General features: G+C 63.1%; 1 protein-coding gene across 1 annotated transcript; it reads right to left on the reverse strand.

Annotated features, from left to right (window-relative positions):
• Positions 1 to 2,263: 2,263 nt before the first annotated feature.
• On the reverse strand, positions 2,264 to 14,566 carry POFUT2 (protein O-fucosyltransferase 2). Its single transcript, XM_039840070.1, has 9 exons — positions 14,407 to 14,566; positions 13,029 to 13,279; positions 11,384 to 11,528; positions 10,729 to 10,839; positions 6,795 to 6,861; positions 5,756 to 5,881; positions 4,791 to 4,971; positions 4,500 to 4,623; positions 2,264 to 3,440 (listed from the first exon to the last, which is right to left on the reverse strand). The coding sequence occupies exons 1-9, from the start codon at positions 14,535 to 14,537 to the stop codon at positions 3,287 to 3,289; spliced, it is 1,290 nt and encodes a 429-aa protein (XP_039696004.1). The 5' UTR covers positions 14,538 to 14,566; the 3' UTR covers positions 2,264 to 3,286.
• Positions 14,567 to 20,167: the final 5,601 nt, after the last annotated feature.

The following is a 20,167-nucleotide window of genomic DNA, read 5'->3' on the forward strand; positions in this document are numbered from 1 at the left end:
CGAGGTGGCAGAGTCTCCTGGGGTCCTGGGGGCTCGTAGCTCCCACGGGGTGGGGGGGACCAAGAACGCTTGGGCTTCGGCGGGGAAGGCACTGCGCTCACGTCACGAGGCCAAATGCCACCCCGACCGGAGGGCGGCCACTCACCTCCGGGTCAGACCCAGGGGACTTGAGCCTTAGCTTGTGTTTTGGGAAGGGACGGGATGGTCACCTGGCTCAGGACGCGGGTCCCGACCAGGTTGGTTGGCACGTGGCAGCCCCAATCACAGCCGCAGCCCCCTGCGCCCCCGCCTGTGCTGGAGAGGAGGCTGGAGCCAGCTGCTGCGTGCCCCCCTGGGTCTGAACCCCAGAAGCACCTGTGACGCCTGTTTGTTCCCGTTTCTTCGCTGTGTGTGCACAGAGTGAATATCTGTTGATGTGAACAAATCATCCCAAATTAGAGGCCAAGCTATTATCTGTCACCCTGGAGTCTGTGGTCAGGACCTGCCAGGGAGGTGTCGGCCAGCTCCGGGCTGCAGCAGGCTCCCATGCTCAGTGGGTGTCACGGGGACCTGTTGGGCTGAGGGCTCAGCTCCTCTGAAGCAGGTGACTACACACTACGCCATGTGTCCCCCATGTGGCTTCTCGGCCAGGCAGCAGAGCACAGCGGCCGGGCAGTGGCCCTAGCTCTAGCCATTTGTTTCACTTCTGAGCCTGTTTCCCAGAGACGAGGTGACAGTGTGCAGACCTGCTCCAAGGCCCGCACTGTTCCCGCCCCCTCTGGGAACCAGCCTGTCCTGCCGGAGGTGGCGGGGTTGGGGTGCATGGTAACAGGAGTGCCTCCCAAGGTCACCTAAGGGGGCCAAGCCTGAAAGATGCCAGGTCCACTGTGGCAGGGCAGCAGGGCACCAGCCACGGAGCGGGGACGCAGGGTCAGGGTCTGCTGGCTCAGAGGCCTCCAGGGGTCAGGGTCTCTGGCCCACAGTGACCAGAGCATCACATATGCTGGGGTGGGGGCTTTGGGGGAGATGGCGCTCCAAGTGCAGGAAGACCCCCTATGTAGACAAGAGAGGACCGAGTGGGCTCCACGTCCCCACCCTTCCAACATGGCTGCTCTGTGGATCTGTGTCTTAGAAACTTCTGGTTCCCTAGGCGGAGACAGGGGTGATGCCGGAAGGGACCCCTGGCCCAAAAGCAGCCTCTTCAGGGGCCCTCCGCTCCCATCGCCCCTCGGGTCCTCCCTGGCCTCATGGTGCCCGGGCCTTGCAGGCGGGTCTGGTGGGCTGGGGGGAAGCGGCCGTCTGCAGCGCACCCTTCTGCCCGGCCCCTGTCAAAACACAGTCACAACAAACAAAACGCAGAAAGCCGCGTGGGAATGGCAGCTGACGAGTCTCCCTTGAGTGGAGAAAGGACTGATGTTGACAGGGGCAGCCGGTGGCGGAGCGGCCGAGGGGCTCTGCCACCCTCCCCCCGGCCGAGGCTCCTGCCTAGAACCACAGCTCCGCTCCAAGCCCAACGCCCCGGGGAGCCCAGCGGGCTGTGTGGTCACGGCGCCGAGTCCCGCCACCTCCAGGAGGAGCTGGCCTGTCACCCTGGCCTGCACGGCAGCGGGTGCTTCTACATGGCATGGCGGGTGCCCGTGGGTCAGCGACGCCCTGCCCGGGAGGACCCGGCCATGACCTTGCAGGTTCACGAAGGACCCCTTCCAGGCCTCTCTGGCTCAAGGGTGTGATGGTGGGGTGCACCATCGGCCTCAGCTGTCTGAAGAGAGGAGGTCCCCGATTCTCGGCAGCCGGGACTCACAGCCAGGCCACTTTGACACGATGGCACTGACGGTCATTATTAGCAAAGGGACACTTTTGTCACTGCAGCCCCAGGGATATGTCACCTGCTGAGACGCAGACTCCAGAGGCCATCAGGCTTTGGGAGCCAAGCCAAAGCCAACTGGTAAGAGAAGGGTCTCCATGACACTGTCCTCCCTGCAGGCCAAGGACAAAGGGGCCACATCACAGATGACATCACAACGGCCGTCCCCATCCCGTGGGAACAGCGCCTGTGCACCCTGATGGCTGCCACGCGATGGAGACCAGCCCCTCCCGGGGCCTGGCCGGGGCGAGGTGGCAGGGCCGCGAGGGGCCCACTCAGCTCATGACGTCCTGGTGCAGGGCTGCCCGGCGCACCCACGCGCCGAAGCTGTCCTCCCTAAGGAGGTGACGATGGTCGGTCCCCAGCTCTGCCACGCCCAGCCAGCAAGACGCGACCTGAGTAAAGGCACCGTTTCCAGAATTTTGGCTTTCTAGAAAACTTACTTTACTAATATTTGATTGTACAAATGGGGACAGAATAAATATCCCACGTCACTATGCCCAGCTGTGACACCACAGGGCCCCAGTGCGTGCTCAGGATTGACTTCGAAGCTGAGGAGGAGGCAGAGCCCGAGGCTTCAGACCCGACTGCCGGGCCCAGCAGAAGGCCCCCCGTGCCCATGGCCACCGGGGCGTCCCTGAGGTCAGGGTTCCTGGTCGGAGGAGACGGGGTGGCGCCCTGTGACCACACGCCACGGCCGCCCTGCATGCCCGGGGATGCCCCGGTGGTGGCAGTGCTGAAGGCCCGGAAGAGCGTCCCAGGAGACAGCTGTGCCCACGGCCCAGACAGCAGCCCCCCAGGCTGCTCCCCAGCTCGCTGCGGACCGACACAGAGGCAGCCACCCGGACAATGGTGGGGCCACCCGTTAGCCGCCCACGGCCACGAGGGTTTCTCCCGCAACGACAGGACAGATCACTCAAGACCCGCCGTGGAGCTTCCTGGCACTCGGACCCAAGAGAAGGCAGAAGGCGGCTTCACAGGCCCCCAGGGCCTCAGTCCCGGCTCGGCCAGGTGTCCACCTTTCCTCCAGTCACACGAGGCCACACGCAGGCGAAGCCACCGCGGGGCCAGAACGACCGACAGACTCCACCACGCCGAGCCCGGGGGCATCGCCGCCCTCCAGACTGCGCCAAGGGGCTCAGGCTGCGGCCTCCACGGCCGCACTGGCCACTGAGGGCTGAGACGTGGCCTGAGACCCTGGTGGAGGCGCAGGCAGTCCCCGGGCGGTCCCCTCACAGGCAGCTGGAGGAGATGCCAGGAACGGGTTCAGCGCCAGGCGTGGCGGGGCTCACGTGTCCGCGGGCCGCGCCTGCGTGTGTGGCTTCCTCTGGGCCTGAGATCTCGAGACGTGACGGTCGCGCAGCCAGCGGCGGGGGGGCCCCCACGGCGACACACGTCATCAGAGGGACACCCGCGAGCCAACCGCGCGAGGACAGGTCCGGCTCAGTACGCGACCTTCCAGTGAGTGGGCTGCTCGCACGCCGCCTCCTGGTCCCCACAGAAGCGGTTGTACGTCGTCCGGGGGTCCAAACCCAGAATCTCCCTCTCCTCGTGGATCCGAAAGGAAAACGTGGAGACAGACGTGCCGATGAAGAACCTGCAGAGCGACACGCGGTCACCCGCGCCACCGGACAAGCCGAGCACCGCCCACCACCCGCCTGCCAGGCCTCTGCGCTCTGGGCGCCCTGTGACAGTCACCAGGGCCAAGTGGCCTTGGCTGGCAGGATGGATTCGAAGCTGAGAGCCCAAGGCCAGGCTAGTGGGCCCGGCCGAGGGTCTCCAGGACTCAAGGGACAGACAGGGCCGGCCTGGGCCAGACCTGAGGCGCCTGCTGGATCCTGGCCTCAGGACAGGCTCAGAGCCACAGGCCCGGGTGGCAGGAGCAAATCGCCTGCGGCCGCCAGCCCAAGGACAGCGAGAACGGAACCGACGCCCCGGAAGCCTGCCCCCCAGGACGCCCGCCAGACCCGGGTACGTGTGGGGCGGGCGGCCAAGGCACGGAGCTCCAGAGCGCACGGGCCTCGGGGGCTCCGGAGACTGAGCCGCTGCCTGGCTCTCCCACGGAAGTCCGGCCAAGCGGCACAGGCCGAGTCCCTCAGCCCCCACCCCCCCGGGGGCCACCCCCACGGCGCCCAGGTCGGCCCGTGAGAACCAGACGCGGGCGCCTGCCCAGCGGGCCCGAGCACTCTGAGAACAGGGAAACAGGCCGGTCTGCTCTCGCTTCCCCTTTCCCTTGGGGTGTTCTGACCCCCCCATCCCGGGCTGATGGAAGATGAGCCCTTAGCGGGGACAGGGACACAGGGAGACCCAGGCCCCACTTCCCCTCACGCAGGCCCGGCCCCAGGACAGTCCCACGACGACGACCAAGTGGAGGCCTTGTGCTTCCAGACCCGCGGGACAGCCTATGCGCTCCCCAGGACGGGACCCAGGCCAGGGAAGCAGGGCTGGGAAGGGGGGGCCGTGCTCCCGGCCACCCCCTCAGCCCGGTGAGAAAAAGGGGGCCTTGGGGTGAAGCGGCGATGGCCGCAGACAAGGGGGAAGCCTAGAGCGAAGGACCACGTCAGCCTGGGGGTCGCTGAGCGAAAGGTCAGGAGAGGCCGGGACCGCGGGGCGGCCTGAGGGGCAGTGACCCGCGGGGGCGCGTGGCGGACAGCACCTGGCGTGGGCGCAGACCCACTGGTCGATGATGGCCACGCCGCCGTCCTTGTACAGCTCCAGCTCACCCCACGTGGGCTCGAACCTCACCATCTCGGGCAGCAGCCGCCGGAGCAACTCGTGCTCTGCAAAGGAGGGGCGCTGACCGGCCCGCGGGCGCTGGACAGGGCCTCCTGACGGGGCGAAGGGGCAGGGGACACCACCAGGACGCAGCGCCCTCCTCCCGACAGGCAGCGCGGCAGGGGGTGGCACACGCGCCCGGGGCCGCCCAGACCCCGTGGGAGCCGCCTACCCGCTGGCGCGGCGTCAGTGGCCACGAACACTTGCTGTAGCCCGTGCTGCTCCATGAGGCTGCGGATCTTCCGCACGGCTCCCTCCAGGCTGGGCACGTCCTCCCTGTGCCCCCAGATGAAGTCTTTCCTCCTCAGGTGGACCCCCAAGTACGGGCCTCCCCGCGAGGAGCCCAGCTTGACCTGGCAGAGCAGGACCAGACACGCTGACGCGGGCCGACGAGCCGTGCCAGCGTCCAGGTGCAGGGCTGGGGACGCGGAGGGGACGCACGTGAGCCCCTCTGAGGGACTCGCGGAGGCCAGGTGTCTTTCGAAGGCCATGGAGGGTCCAGCGCACCCTCCAGCCTGAGTGCAGCAGGGAGTGGGGGGACAGGGGGGCGGGGAGCCAGGCCCTCGTCAGCGCCGCTTCCCCCGCAGTGAGCACGTCCAAGTACTGGCCACTGCGGCTTGACAGCGCCCCCGCCGCAAACGGCCCGAGCGCCTCGCCAAAGAGCAATGAGCCGCTGACACGGACACCGCGCTGCACCGAACATGCTCAGAGACGAGGTCGGCGTAAAAAAGCAGCGAGTCATCCGTCTGTGGACATTAAACTGCACAAAAACCCCAAGCTTTCAGAAACAACTCTGGAGAAGGGTGACGCCAGACCAGAGGGTGACCGGGGCCGGGGTGGGCGGGGAGCGGTGGCCTCTACCGCGCCCGCGCCGTGAAGAGCAGGCTGGGCGTGACCGCCTCGCTCCCGCCCTGCTCCGGAGCTGGCGCCTGCGCCAACCCGGCTCCCCGCACAGAGCCGGGTCTGGAGCCCCCCGCCCCCCCGCTGCCCCGGGAGCAGCGTCCACCATAGTCAGGGTGATGCGGATTGTGTGAGGGAGGTGACGCCCAAGGGAACAATCATGCCAATGCCGCCTGACCCTCTGTAAAGGGAGCGGCTACTCATGCACCCGGAGATGGTTGCCAGGCCCGCAGCCACCTGCATCTTGGTCCAGTCCTCCTGGAAGGGGGTCCCGTCAGCCTCGTCGGTGGAGTTGAGGTACCGGCTTCGGAAGCGGTCGCCCACAGCCCGCAGGTGCCTGGCAAACACCATGCTCCGCCGGGTCTGGGGCAGAGAACACGCACTGAGTGCCCGCAGCCCTCCCCACTGCACCCCGGTCCCACCCCCAAGAACCTGACGCCAATGCCTGGGACAAGTTGCCCCCCCCACCCAAGGCCAAGCCGGGCCGGGCCCAGGCCCACGCGGTCACTGGGGCCACCTGGCAGGGTGACAGGTCATCAACCGTCAGCACGTCAGTGAGCCTCAGACTCACGAGCACTCTTACCACACAGCCAACATCCACGACCCCAGCCCCTACCCGAGGTCCCCTGGGCCTGGGGCCGAGTCCGGCTGAGGGAGAGTGGCTGACGGGGTCCCCGTGCTTAAAGGCCAGTGGGGGGCCCACGACGCTGACGAGGCACAGAGCTGCGCCGTCCCCACTGGTGATAACGGCACTCTGTGCCTCTGAAAGGACCTGCCCTAGGGGCAGCCCAGGCACGAGTCCGGGGAGCACGGCTCCCACCGGGGGCCCCTGCTCGGCCCGGTCTCCCCGCACGAGTCCCACGACCCAGACAGGGCAGGTCAGCGGCTGCAGGGGGACGTGACTCCCATTTCTTTGGGCTCCTGACGCAGGGCAACGGTGCGGGTGCCCTGGGACGAGGACGAGCCAGTCGCTCTATGGTTAGGTGGCACCAGGGGCACCGCCCTGCACGGTGAAGCAGGCGCACAGGTCACGGGCACAGAGTGCAGTCTGCGGAACACAGCCACGCCGCCTTCCTTCCCAGAGGTGAGGCGCCCTGCACAGCAAAGCTGCAGCTCAACAGCAAACCGGGGGACCGCAAGGACGGCCATCGAGCCACCGCGGGAGGCCCATGGCGGGGCGTCCACACCCAGTGCTGCCCGGAGCCTCAGCGTTCGGCCGGCCAGGCGGAGGGCAGGAGCCCCGGCGTCTGAGACGGACGCCCGCAGCGGCACTCACGTCCCAGTACTCCTTGCCCCCGTAATGGTCGTGCAGCAGGTTCTCGGCTCTGTCCAGCATCACGGACCTGGTTCAAACAGGAGAGGGGGTTTGACTGTAAAGAGGACCATGGGCTCGTGCTCCAGAAAGCGGCGTCAGGGAGGGGCCGGGGCCGGGGCTATCGGGATGGACAGAGGGCACTGCCTTGGCTGGGCCACCAGGGAGCCTGTGGGCCAGTCACTAAGGAGTGGCTATCTAGCCATGCACACCGCGATTCTGAGACGGTCTTTAATTCCCGAGTAAGCCCAGTGGCCGTGACGTCCCTCCGTCCGGCCCGATCCAGATGTTACCAGGCCAACTGGTGACCGGCAGCGAAAAGGAGAACAGAACGAGGTAAGGGGAGCAGAGAGAACCCGCAGCACCCAGAGGGGTCATGCCCGACGAAGGGGCTCCCGCCAGGAACACAGAGACGGTTCAGAGCCAGGCAGCCTGCCAACCCCCAGGGAGGCCACGCAACAGGGGACGCCACGAAGGCTGAGTCCAGTCTTTACTCCTGCTCTAGAAAGTGGCCTCGACACAACAGGGACCAGGCGTGCCTTGTCACATGTGTACTTCTCAGGCCAAAAGCTAGTCCCTTCTTCAGGGACCCGCCGACTCCTGCCTGCAAAGCGAGGGCCGAGAGGCTGCACTTCACGAGGTAACCGAGCCCCTGCAGCTTCAGAGGGGACACTCCAGAAACAGGCCCACGTCCACGTGGGGCTGGGCAACCCCATGGCACATGGCAGGGAGAGAAGGCATGTCACGCCAGGGGGCGGCGACGGGGCCACGTCAGTCACACGGAGCAGACCTCAGCAGTTAGAGTGAGGGGTGGACGCTTGCACTGCCAGGGCGACAGGCAAGGACTTTTAAGAATACCAGGATGGTAAAGATAGGACTAAGACCCAGAAGCCGTGAGAGAAACAACCGAGAACGTGAACACACAAAAACTAAAACCTCCTGTAGAGACAGAAACTGGCGAAAGGTTTAAATAAATGCTCTATAGAAAAACGTTCCAAAACAGCTGTTAAACGTGCCTCACTCTGAAATCACAGAAACACAACCCAACAGACCAGGGGCCCCTTCTGCCCCCCAGCGCCAGAGCCCGCCGCACCCAGCCCCGGATGGCACCAGAGGGCACACGCCCCGTGGCCCGGCCACTCCTGCTCTGGGTGTGAGCCTCCGTTTTCACCCCCCACACCCGTGCAAAAACGTTTCCTGTTTGTTGCACCAACAACCAGAACCAGCCCAAGGCCACCAACTCGGCCGGTTCAGTGAGTTATCACACATCTGTGCAGAAATGACTGTCAAAGGACATGGGGACCTCTGTGGGTGCAACACCCGAGACACATCATTACGTGGGAAGAAGACGTGAGGCCACACGCACGTGCACACAGCAGGTGCGACCGCGCGTGTCAGCAAAGGGAGCCGTCACGAGCAGAGTTGTTCTGGGAAGACACGGGAGTGAGCGGCACCAGGGTGGCCTCTGGGGTCAGCGTGCAAAGGGCGCCTGCAGAAACGCGCATCCCCACGCATGCGACCTAATGCCCGCACCCACGATGCACGCCGTGTGGCCACGCCCACCCTGGTGCCCCCACACTGCAGGCCAGCTGTGTCCTGCGGACGACTGCGCCCTTTCACGCGGCACCACACTGAGACGCATCCTTGTCGAGGCAGCAGCGGGTTTCCATTTTCTCGACTGAGTCACGCTTCAGCTTTGCACAGGCCGCAGCCCCTTCATCCACCTGCAGCTGAAGGACACGTCGCCATTTCCTGGTGGGGGCTGTCACAGGCCTGCCATCCAACCCGAAGGCCAACTGCCCCCCAGCAACGGCCCCAAAGCCTCCTGCCCGCAGCAGCAGCAGCGTGCAGTCCTGCGCACCCCCCACCGCGTACGTGACCACGTCGGGGGCTGGGCCCACCTCCCGGCGGCCTGGCCTGCCCTGGACCCTGTCCGTTTCCCGCGTGGGCCCTTTGCTGCCCCTCCCGTGCTCCGTCTTCCTGGGCCTGCTGACCCTGTCTGGTGAGGGGCGCATCTCCCGCCCGCGGTTTCCAGGTCTTTACCGAGGTGCTGAGTCTGCTGAGCCACCGGTGGGGTGACGCCCCTCACTGCCCAGCCCGCAGCTGTCAGGGGCCTCCTAGGCACGAGTCTCTCTCTGGGCTCAATTCCGTTCTACCCAGAAAACTAGACTCAGGAGAAACTGGCCGGCGAGCCCACGTGGCCCACACAGCCGAGCTGCAGCCAGATGTGCTTCCAAAACCCAGCGGTGCTTGGGGAGGACGCTGCCTGGGACGCCCATGTGGCCGGAGCGTGACAGGGGGCCCCAGCCCTGTGCTTCCTTTCCCGCAGCTGATGATCTGGCTCCTCAAGCAGAGGGCTGCTGGCCTGTGACGGACCCATTTGCGCTTTGTGGTCAAAGGCCCAGCTCGCCCCATGGTGGCCCAAACAGGGAAATGGGCTGAAAGGGACGGGGAGGGGCCCTGGCCTGGCGTCCTGGCACACCGGGGACAGCGCTGTGACTCTGTGGACGCAGAGCATTGACGAGCCTTGGGACGCACAGAAGCTGCGCTGGGCGCGGACTTCCGGGGTGCGAGGCGCATCGTGGGCTGTGGCAGGCCGTGCAGGGGCCCAGCAGGTCACTCTACAGCCAGGCTCCCAAGAACGTGGCGCCCGCCTGCCAAGCCCTGCCCCCTGCCGCCTCCTCCACACACCAGCTGACTTGTCCCTTTCCCGCTGACCCCTGGCGCCCCCGGTGGCGAGGGCGGGCAGCTGCGCTCCGGGAGGAGCAGGGACCGTGGGGAGCGGGCGGCAGGGCCGGCACACCGCCACAGGAGGGGCCCCGGGCAGCCGCCCGCCGCCCACAGCGCATCTGTGGAAGTGGCTCCAGCCCTCGGGACCACTGCAAGGTCAGGATGGCGGGGCCGTGCGGGAGAGACGCACTCAGACGAGCCTCCGCCACGCCGGGCCCTCGCAGCCGGCTCCGGCCCGCCGCCCGGCCCATCATCTCGAAGCCGTCCAGGCCCCGCGCGTCCCACCCATCCTCGCCCTCACTCGCCTCGGCCACGCGTCCCCACGCCCACGGGCAGGCTGTGCCATCACCCCGGCGGATGCAGGAAATAGAACGGCCTCCTCTTCCCGTCCAGCTGCTTCCCTCGTCCCTGTCCTCTGCTTTTCACTGCCACCTCCCCCAGGGCCCCCACATCCAACCGCACTCTGCCTCGTCACCACCACCTCAGACAGGGACCCTGGAGCAAACTGGATGTGAATCCGACTTCACCAGCCAGCAGCGTGACCCCCGCCCAGCAGTTCAAAAACAGCGGCTCCGAGGAGCACCCCGTGAGGACGGCAGGCTGCGCCACTGGCAGAGACTCAGGGCACCGTGCCACTGACCCCAACCCAGGGCCTTCCCCTGGCCTTTCCCCAAGGACACCTACAGCTCTGTCATCGATCCCCATGGCCTGGCCCGGCCCGTCTTGCTGTGCGGTGGGTGTGGGACAGGGAATAAGGTCACATGAGCCACAGCCAGGTGTCCTGATGCTAGCAGGACAGCACACAAGTGTGCGCACACATGTCTATGCACACACATACGCACACACCGGCATGCACGCACTCATACATGCGCTGTATGCACACGCACGTGAGTATGCACGCCCACACATGCACACACAAATATATGTGCACGTGCACACACGTGCACACATGCACTCACACCTGCATACACGTACACACGCACATGCATACACATACGCACACAATGCACGTACACATGCGTACCCATGCATCTGCATACATGCACACTATGCACATGCATACGTGAGTATGCACACACGCGCGTACACACGTGCATGTGCACATGCACTCACACACACGCACGCACAGCCTCGTCCACTGACCGGCCACCGAGCGGACCGCACCTACCGTGCCGACGTGTTTCTCAGAAGCACAGGCGCGATGATAGAAGCCGATCCTTGAACAGACAGACAGGAAACGTTTAAACCCCGTGTTTCTTCGTAGCCCCAAAACCATCCTCTGGAAAAGAAAAGCCACAGGCCCCCTTAGTCCAACTTGTTTTCCACGGGCAACGAGCAGAATCTAGACACACGCGCCCTTCGGCCTCCATTCGCTCGGCTCTTCCTCCTCAGGAAAACTCGTGAGCCGCGATCACAAGTCACGTTCTTGTGAGGATTTTTCCGGAATTCATGAATTCATGAATTGCGTCTGGTCTGACGAACCGCGGAAGCTCCTCTGAGGGACGGGACGACACAATGACGGGACCCTGCTGGAATGACTGCGCTTCAGGGCCCAGCCGTGACGGCAACGGGTCCCCAAGACAGTGTCTCCTAAAGAGCTGCTGTGTCCTCCGAGCTGTCAGAGCCGAGGTGTGAGCTCGGCACAGGGGTGTCTTCTGACGGCAACTTGGGGTGACGAGACTGCCATTCCCGAGGCCTCGCTCAAACACACCAAGTGTGGGCAAACGTGACCGTGACTCGGTCAGGCGCTTTTGGAACGGGGCGGGCCGGGAGGGAGGAAGGAGGCCGCCCACCCCGGGAGGCCGGCGGCCGCGGGCGGGCACCTGTAGTACTCGTGCTTGTCCTGCGTGTACAGCGGCGGGGCGATGCAGGGCCGCGCGTCGACCTTCTCCTCCCACGTGCCCGGCCTCCAGCCCTCCGCGTAGCTCTGCAGCACGTACACCTGGTCGATGAAGGGCCCGCCGGACTCTGGAGACCGGGGCAGACAGTGAGGCAGCGACCAAGGCAGACCGCGGCGTCTCCCGGGCCACCGCCGCCGCGGATGGGGAACCGTCCCTATTTACCGCCTCTTCCCAGAAAGGCCCGGAGGAGTCACGAAAACGGACGCAGGACAGAACGAATGACCTCAGGGCGCAGGGTCCCTGGAGGGGGTGAGGGGGTCGGCCTGGAGTGAGAATTCTCCAGGCCCTGGCTGTCCCCGGGGGCCCCTTGCCGCCCCGACCCTCACAGCACTGGGCGCCCTAGGCCCTCCTCTCTCCCACAGCACCCGCGTCCACGTGGCGCAGGCCCCACCTGCTCTGCATTGTCTCCCGGGCCACCGCGAGCTCCTTTCCCGGGGCCTGGACCGTGCTGCCTCCACCGCCCCTCTAAGGTTTGCTCCTGACCTCTGCGAGGCCAAACAGCACCTCCCCAAGAGGCTTCCGGGCCACAGCCCTGCCCCGCTGCTCAGCTCGGGGCACTGCATGTGGCAACTCCCCGCGGATCCCCCTCGTCTCTGTCCCCCACCCCACAGGACCTCCAGGAGAGCGGGGGGCTGCGGCCTCCCCCACGGCTCCCAGCCACAGCTAGAACGCAACAGCCACACCTGCAGTGGTCAAAGGACATTCGTTCAAAGATGACATGAACGAGCCCAGTGACAGAGACGCGAGGGAAGTTCCGGTGGGACCAGGCGGGTCGGGGGAGGGAGAGCTCGGGAACGCTGAGCACCCTGACCTCACCACCTCAGGCTGAGTGAGAGGCGAGGAGACGCTCCTACGACGTTCACAGGGCTGCCTCGGACACGGAAACATTTCAAGTGACAGGGACTAATGCAGCAAGAACTGAACTTGACGAAGGAAGGCGTGCAAGCCACCGTCTCCTGGGGGAGCACTGCCTCTGAGCTGTGCCGTCCCGCAGAGTAGGACTCAACCAATGTTAGAGCATCCGCCACTTAGAGACGTGGCCCGTCAATGACGTCGGAGTACTGGCACTTAGACAGGTCACTCTGCCAGGCCTTGGAGAAGTTAAAAGACGTTTCACTGACTTCTTAAACGGACCAATAAGCTCAAGAAACCTTCACTCTAAGAAAATCTTCAACTTTTCTCTCAAAAGAATTTAAAAGGAGAGATGGAGGAAGATTAAGGGAAACGGCGTGTGGTTACACGTCCTCACCAGCAGTGCGGTGAGACGTCGCAAGGTCAGTGCCACACGCACCTTTCTGCACGGGGAGCCGTCCTGCTAGGACAGCCGGCCCGGGCCAGCAGCTTCGTCAAGGCGACTCTGGCCTCGCTGCCCACCTCTCCTGGCTGCCACAGCTGACGGAGGCGACGGGCGCAGCTCACACATCTGACATCCACTTCCCAGGACACCCCGACAGACAAGGTCGCCGGGAGCGTGGGAAACGGAAGCACGGCCAGGTGCAGAGCAAAGGCCCAGGTGACAGCACTGGCCGAGCTCTGGGCCGGGCCAACGGCTGTGCCAGCACCTCACCTGCAATGAACTGCTCGTACTCAATGACGGGGATGTTTCTGTTGAGACTCGGGAGATCAAAGAAGTCGGCCCAGGGGATCCGGACCTGGTGAATGTCGGGGCTCTGCCAGTGGTAGAGGCGGCCCCACGGGGGCAGCACCAGCACCCACTCCTCCGTCTTCAGCAGCGTCTTCAGCAGGGAGGCCATGCGGATGTAGACGTCCCTGCGGAGGTTGAAGCCCTCGGGGGGATTGACATCGTACAGAAGATACCTGGTGGGGAGGGGCCCAGAGCGGGGCTTCAGCGCCCACGCCCCTGGACAGACACCTGGACGCCCGCGATGCGCAGGGGGTCGCCCACCCTGGGCGCTTTCAGTAGCTGCTCCCTGTAATCCCAGCATAAGGGGAAGAGCGGCAGGTACCTACCTCAGCACCTGCTTAACAACCAGCGGTGATTCACACCGAGCCCAGCAGTCTCGGGACTGGACCTGAGACTCGGTCCTCCCCGCGGTTCGGGAACTTTTTGGTCTAAAGCCCACTTTACACTTGTGACAGTCACTGAGGACCCCAAAGGGCTGCTGTTTATGTGGGCAAAATCTATCTACGATTCCTGTACTAAGAGTTAAGGTAAGGACTTTAAAAAGTACTTGTTTCACTCCAAAATTATAATTAATCTACTACACATTACTGTCGTTAATAGTAAATGAAGAACAAGGGCATTTTCCAAACAAAAACAATTCGTGAGAAGAGTGGCAACTGTGATTTTTGTGACTCTCCTGTTTGCTGATAGCTGGATTCTCCCTTCTGCTGCTGAATTCAATGGGATATCACAGGCCGGGTGGTCCCCGGAAAAAACAGAGTTAACCCCTGAGAGAGAGTGAAAAAGGCAAATACCATCCTGGTATTACCAGGAAAACGGTATGACAGCTCAGGGAGCCCGGACACGCTCTGAGAACCGCTGCCCTGTCCAAAGCAGGTCCCCTCCAGACCCAGGCAGGGCCCTCGGCTCCGGCCCCCCGCGCCCTCCCGGCGCTGCCCTCCCCCGCAGCCCCCGCTGCTGCCGAGGAAGGTGACCGACCGGCGGTGACCCATCTCCCGCCCCGCCCGCACAGGGTCTGTTGTGCGCCAGCGGGACGCGCACGGACCCCCGTTCTGAGCCTGGGACACCCAACATCTGGACGGAGACAGGATTCCGCGCAGGTAAAAAGGCTGGGCTTTCATCGGAACCAACCCACTCGAACCTCTGAGTCCGGGCCCCTCGAACCCCGGGCCTGCCCCTCACGCTGACCCACAGCCGGGCTGCCCGGGGTGTCCGGGGGCCGCGTCCGCCCAGGGCAACCGCGGTTCGCGCCCGCCGCCCCGCGACCCGGGCCCCGCCGAAGGCACGGACGCGCGAGTACCGTCTGCGGGACGCCGCCGCCGACAGGATGTCGGCCGCCGACTGGCCGGGCCAGAACTCCTCGCCCGAGGCCGAGGCCGACGGCCAGGGCGCAGCCCCGAGCAGCAGGCAGACGACGCCGAGCGCCGCCATGGCCGCGGGCGGCCACGCAGTTCCGGCGACCTTGCTCTGCCCCGGAAGCGCCCATCCGCTAGTCCCAGCGGAGCGCGTCACCTGTAACCACGGCAACGCCGCGGGCCCCGCCCCGCGCATGCGTCCTGCGTCATCCGAGCCCGGCGGTCTCCCCCGCCGAACGCGCGGAGAGGCAGGGCCCTGGGGGCGGGGCCTGAGGTTTGGGGGCGGGCCCTGAGGCCTGGGGGCGGGGCCTGGAAGGTGGGGCCGGGCCGGCCGGGCCCGGCTTCTGCGGGCGCGGACGTCCTGGGCGCCGGCCTCCGGTGTGTGGGCCTCGGCTCTGCGGCCTCCCCTCGCGGGGCCGGGCAGTACTCGGGCCTTGCAGGCAGGTGCCCGGCCTTGCTCCAGACTCCGGGCCCCGCACGGTGACCCACCCCCTGCCCGTTCCAGGGGCTTGGGGTGTTTTGCACCCCTCCACCATTGTTTCTAACGGGAGCACCTCTCGGAGACAGAAGCGAACCACGCGGGGCGCCAGCGGCCCGGTTCGTCGCCCTCCCTGCCCTCCCCTCCCTTGCCCTCCCCTCCCGCCTCTGCGGACGCTTACCTGGAGTGACCCGGGCAGGTTCGATGCGTCTTTCATTAAGGGGAAAAAAACCCAGAAATCTCTGTGCGAATACCTGGAAACAGCTTGCTCTTCTGCACAGCAGTCTGCCGATGGTTAGGGTTTACCGACTGCGTGTGCAGTGAGGAGAAAGCGCTGGCTCTCATGCGACCCCAGCAGCGTCTGCGCGAAACCACTTGGCCACAAGAGGGCAGGAGAGCCCTTCGCTCTCCCAGGTGTCAGAGGGACGGAGGGGAAGGAGGTGGAAGGGGACAGGGCTGCCAGAGGAGCCCGCCGCCAAACGCACCTGGGCCCACGAACACCCGCGGGGCCCAGCCCCACAAAGAGGAGCAATGGGACCCTCACTTGCGGGGAGAAGGAACCCCCTTTGGCCTAGAGTGGGGGAGACACAGGAACAGCTCTGAGTCCTGGAGTCTCTGAAGAGGGACAGAGAGATTCCCCTGGGAGCGCGAATTCCTCCGCAAGGCCCTGGCCTGAGCTGGGACAGGGGAGGGAGGGACAAGGACCCGCCAGGGGTCCTCTTCAGAGAGGGGAGCTCAGCGCGTCCCAGGAGCGAGTCCTGAGGAGCCCATGTCCCAGCCCCTTGGCGCCGTCCAGTCGTGCCCCCAGGTAGCAGCCACATTCACCCTCATTCACCCTGTGGGGGGCGGCCCCAGGTGGGGGGCAGAGGAGGGGAGGGAAGGGGCACCTTGGGGCCTCCTGGGCAGCAGTCACAAGCTTAAAGGCAAGTCAGGCTGGGGGACAGCACCATCACCCCTCTGAGAACACAGCAAAGTTGCAGTTAATCCGTGCAAAGCCATGAACCCTTGACCACAACACATGGTAGCCGGCCACCACGGAGGGAGTCTGGACAGTGGAAATAGGTACAGTCGTGGAACGGGGCTGAGACTGCCCAAGTCTGGGGCTCTGCTGGCGCACAGACACCCCGACACGCACATTCCTCACACCACATGCACCCCACTCTTCAGTTTGCAAGGTGAGTCACCTGGATGCATGTGTTACATGGCGTCCCAGTCCCCCGGCCATGGGAATGCACAGGGGAGCTGACTGCTGTGAGTCACCCCAGAGGGCAAGGGACTTCAGGTTTGGAATCTGTGGCCACAGGCCACACACCAGAAGGATTTCTTAACAGGAGCACGTGGGGGCCACCCACCAGGACCCAGGCTGCCGGGGTTCCTGGAGGCATGCCCATTCCTGCGTCAGCACCCCTGGTGATGTCCCCACAGTGGGGCCTGACCTCTGGGATGATGGCTCACCAGGAACTATAGGAAGGCTGCTCTGGGAGGTGCCAGGAGTCTGCAGTGAGAGTGTGACAGGCAGTGTCCTGATGGCCACACCGTGCTAGGCAGGTCATCGTCCTCTGGAGCAGAATGGAAGCTCCGCCCTACAGGGCCTGTAGGGGCACCTGGCCACACTCCGCCCTCCCCAGACATGTCAGCCATCAGCGGTCAGCCGGGTGGGCCGGTGTGGGGCATGCTGTGTAGGGGCGGAGAAGGGGCTCACGCAGGGGCAGGGGCCACTTGCAGGGATCCTGGCCTGGGTGGATGACACTGCCTCAGACGTCCCCAGTGCCGGGCTCCCCAGCTGACCTCCTCGCCAGGATGCAAGGGCCTTTCCTGTGTGGGCAGTGGGGGCAGCCAGACTTGCAGTGCTGGGGGTGGCTGCCGGGGTGGGGGAGCTGTGCATGTGAGCAGAGGCGCGGTGCCGGGGGGCTGAGGTCAGTACACTGGACACTGGCAAGTGTCCGGCTACACTGCACGCTCTGTCTTACTAAACAGACTGCTTATTTATGTTCAGGGCGCCGTTTTCAAGGGCTACTCTTCAGCCCACAGTCGGCAGGGGGAGGGTCGGGGGTCCCTCTGTGGAATGAAGCACAACGGGGACTCTTGCTGACTCACAAGGACACCCCGCCTACCAGGCGGGTAACAACTTCACGCGACCCCTGCCCTCTTTGCTTTGGGGCGCTGCATCTGTCTAGGGTTGCACATTCTTCCAGCTGAGTCCCCCAAACTGCAGTAGGTGGATTTTAGGGGGCTGCATTTAGACCCAGCCCATGAAAACCCAGGAGGAGTGGAGGGTCCTTTATCTAGCTGGAGCCCCCTCCGCCAGATACCGTGTCGCTGAGGCACAAACTCCCCCAGACCCCCGGGATCCCCAGCAGCAGGCCCGGCTGGGGACTCAGGCGTCACCTGTGAGTGGGGAGCAGCCTGCGCACCTCCGGGGCTCGGGAAGAAGCTGCGGCTTGCGGAAGGGAGCGTGGGGGCGGGGGCACGGCGTGTCGCGTGCTGGTGGGGTTGACGTTTCAGAGGCGCAGCCAGTGGGCGCATCGTCACGCACGGAAAAGGCGCGGCGAAATGCTGCCTTCGTCACGAGGTGCGTTCCCACAGGTGTGCGGTGCCGTCTCCAGTCACCTACTTGTCACCTTCTGCCAACAGCGTCGCGTTACTGACGGTGGTTCGGCAGCAAGTCCCTTCCCGGCGTCCTTTCAAAAGCATTTCTCCGTGAACCTTGCACGTTTTCTCCTCGATAGGAAGTTTAGGGTCCGTCGTTTCAAACCGACCGTGCTGGGAATTCCCCCGGACGGCGCCGGGCGGACGGGCGCACGGTCGGCTCTCGACTTATCTAGATCGTCGGATTTCATTTATGTCAGATTCGCTGATCTCTTGGTCTACTCCTAGGTTTTATTGCTATCGTGATTGGGACATCGTTCGTCATGAAACGTTATGATTACGTATTGCTGTTTAACAAATGCTATCGTTTTTGTATTCTGGGCGTTTGATTGGCCACTTTTAATTCTAACGCTTTGCCGGTTGATGATTTTGGATTTTCTAGGCAAATAGTCCTACAATTACGCAAATAATCGCATTTTTATCTCTGCCTCTTCAGTACTTGCAGTTCCCGTGTATTTTCTTATAATTATTGATTCGCTAGGATTCGAATATAAAATCGGGCATCTTTCCCCTGTTTCCGACCACACTATAGATAGTTCTGACCCATGGTCGGGGGGTCAAATCCCGCCAGGTGGTCTCTCTGCTAATAAAGTCTTATTGGCAGGCAGCCAGGCACGCTCCTGCATTCCCTCAGGGTTAGGTGGTCAGGGCAGAGAAAGACCTAGAACAATTGCTGTCTGACCCTTTACAGAAGTTTGCCAACCCCGCTTCCAGTGGCTAAGGACGGCGCTTGCTGGCGGCGGAGGGATTTGTCTGCCGTCTTGTGGTGCCTGCGAGTTAAATTCTGTGATATGTGTTTTACAGAAGAAAAGTTTTATTCACTAATAAAAAGTTTTACCGAACGCTTTTGGGGGACTGACTCCCTTTGGAGATGTTCGTGGGTTTTCCTCTTTTTGAGCAGTTAGCTGTACCGACAGATTGCAGAGTGTCGACTCATCCTTGATTCTCGAGAGGGCTTTTGCTCACACCGATGTATTGGGCTGTTTGTCGGTGCATTTATTTAGGGTAATCATGTCTCGGGTATAAATCTCGTGTCCCTGTCGGCGTGTGGCGGTGTCACCCACCTCTTGACTCACCGTGTGGAGGGGATTTTGACGCCTCTGTACGTTTCTGTGTCGGAACGATGCAGCTCTTTGTAACAACTCGACTGTATCCGGTTCTCGCCACGCAGCGGGCATAATTCTACATGTTTTACACGAGTTAGGTCTTTAACCGTCAGATCGACCCTGCGAATTCCAGACCATTTTCACGCTCACTTGATGGATGAGGACACTCAGGCACAGAGAGCGTAAATGGCCTGCCGAAGGTCGCCCTGCATGTAGAGGGTGGGCACTGGGCCGGTCTCCAGAGCCCCCGGCCCTGACCACAGGCCGCTCTGTGTCTCCTGGCAGACAGGTTATTTCTTGCAGGTCGTGGAAAGACTCACGACACTGCCTGTGCCAGGTGCCTTTTTCAAAATAAATCTTCGGCTACTTTTTTTTCTGTGCCCCCAGCAAACCTCCCAACCACTGGAATAATCCAATTTCCTATTTCTACTTGAGTCAGTTTTTTAAATTAAATTTATTGGGGTGACATTGGTTAACAAGATCATATAAGTTTCAAGCGTCCAATTCAACAGTGCGTCGTTGATACGGTCCGCTGCGCGCCCAGCACCCGAAGCCCGGCCTCCCGTCGCTGTGTATCTGACCCTCCTCTTCCCCTTCACCCCTCCCCCGGCCCCCTCCGGTAACTGCCGTACCGTTGCGTGTGTCTGCGAGGTTTTGGATTCGTTGGTTTGTTCTTTTGTTGCTTTCTGTTTTATAACCCACATATGAGTGAATCGAGTCAATTTTGTATTTCATATTTTCCACGAAAACCATCTGTTTAATCTAGCTTTTGAAATTCATCGCTATAAACTGAAATATGATAGTTTCATAATTTTAAAAGTCCCCATTCTCTTTCTCTTTTCTCCCTTTGTTCTGGGGGACAGCGGGTGTGTCCCAGGCATGGCCCTCATCACCCCAGGGCTGCGGGGTGGAGCCCGGGGAGCTGGAGATGGGGGTCGATTTTGAGCGGTGGGCAGCAGACATGTTCCGTGTCACCCGCCCGCCTGCAGGACATGACACGACAGGGAAGTTCCTGTCTCTGTGGTTCTTGGCATTTATCCGAGTTACCTTTATTCCAGAGATCGGCTCGTACTGGGTTTTCATACGTCCCGTGGAGAATGTGTCCGACGGCACAGAGAAAATGGTTGTTGGTGAGAAGCTACTGAATATTCGTAAAGATGATGCAGATGCGTTTTTAAGAATACGCCATCTAAAATGACTCGAAACGTCCCCTTCTCTGAATTTTGTTAACTGATGAAGATGAACTGAGAAAGGTGCTTATCATAAGAGGGATATGACAAGGTGACATCTACTCATCCCCAAAGCTGGGAAACGTCTAGTTAAGTGGTGACGTGGACACAGTGCAGAAGCACGACACACACGAGGTCTCAGGACATGAAAGGCAGAGGGACGGAGCCTGTGGCCAGCTGTGTCTGAGCGCCTGGGCTGACGCAGGTTTGCAGACCACATGGCTGGCCTGTCTCCTCTGGGAGA

Source organism: Pteropus medius, unplaced genomic scaffold (assembly GCF_902729225.1).
Source record: "Pteropus medius unplaced genomic scaffold, Ma_sr-lr_union100, whole genome shotgun sequence".
In the NCBI taxonomy this organism is placed as follows: domain Eukaryota; kingdom Metazoa; phylum Chordata; class Mammalia; order Chiroptera; family Pteropodidae; genus Pteropus; species Pteropus medius.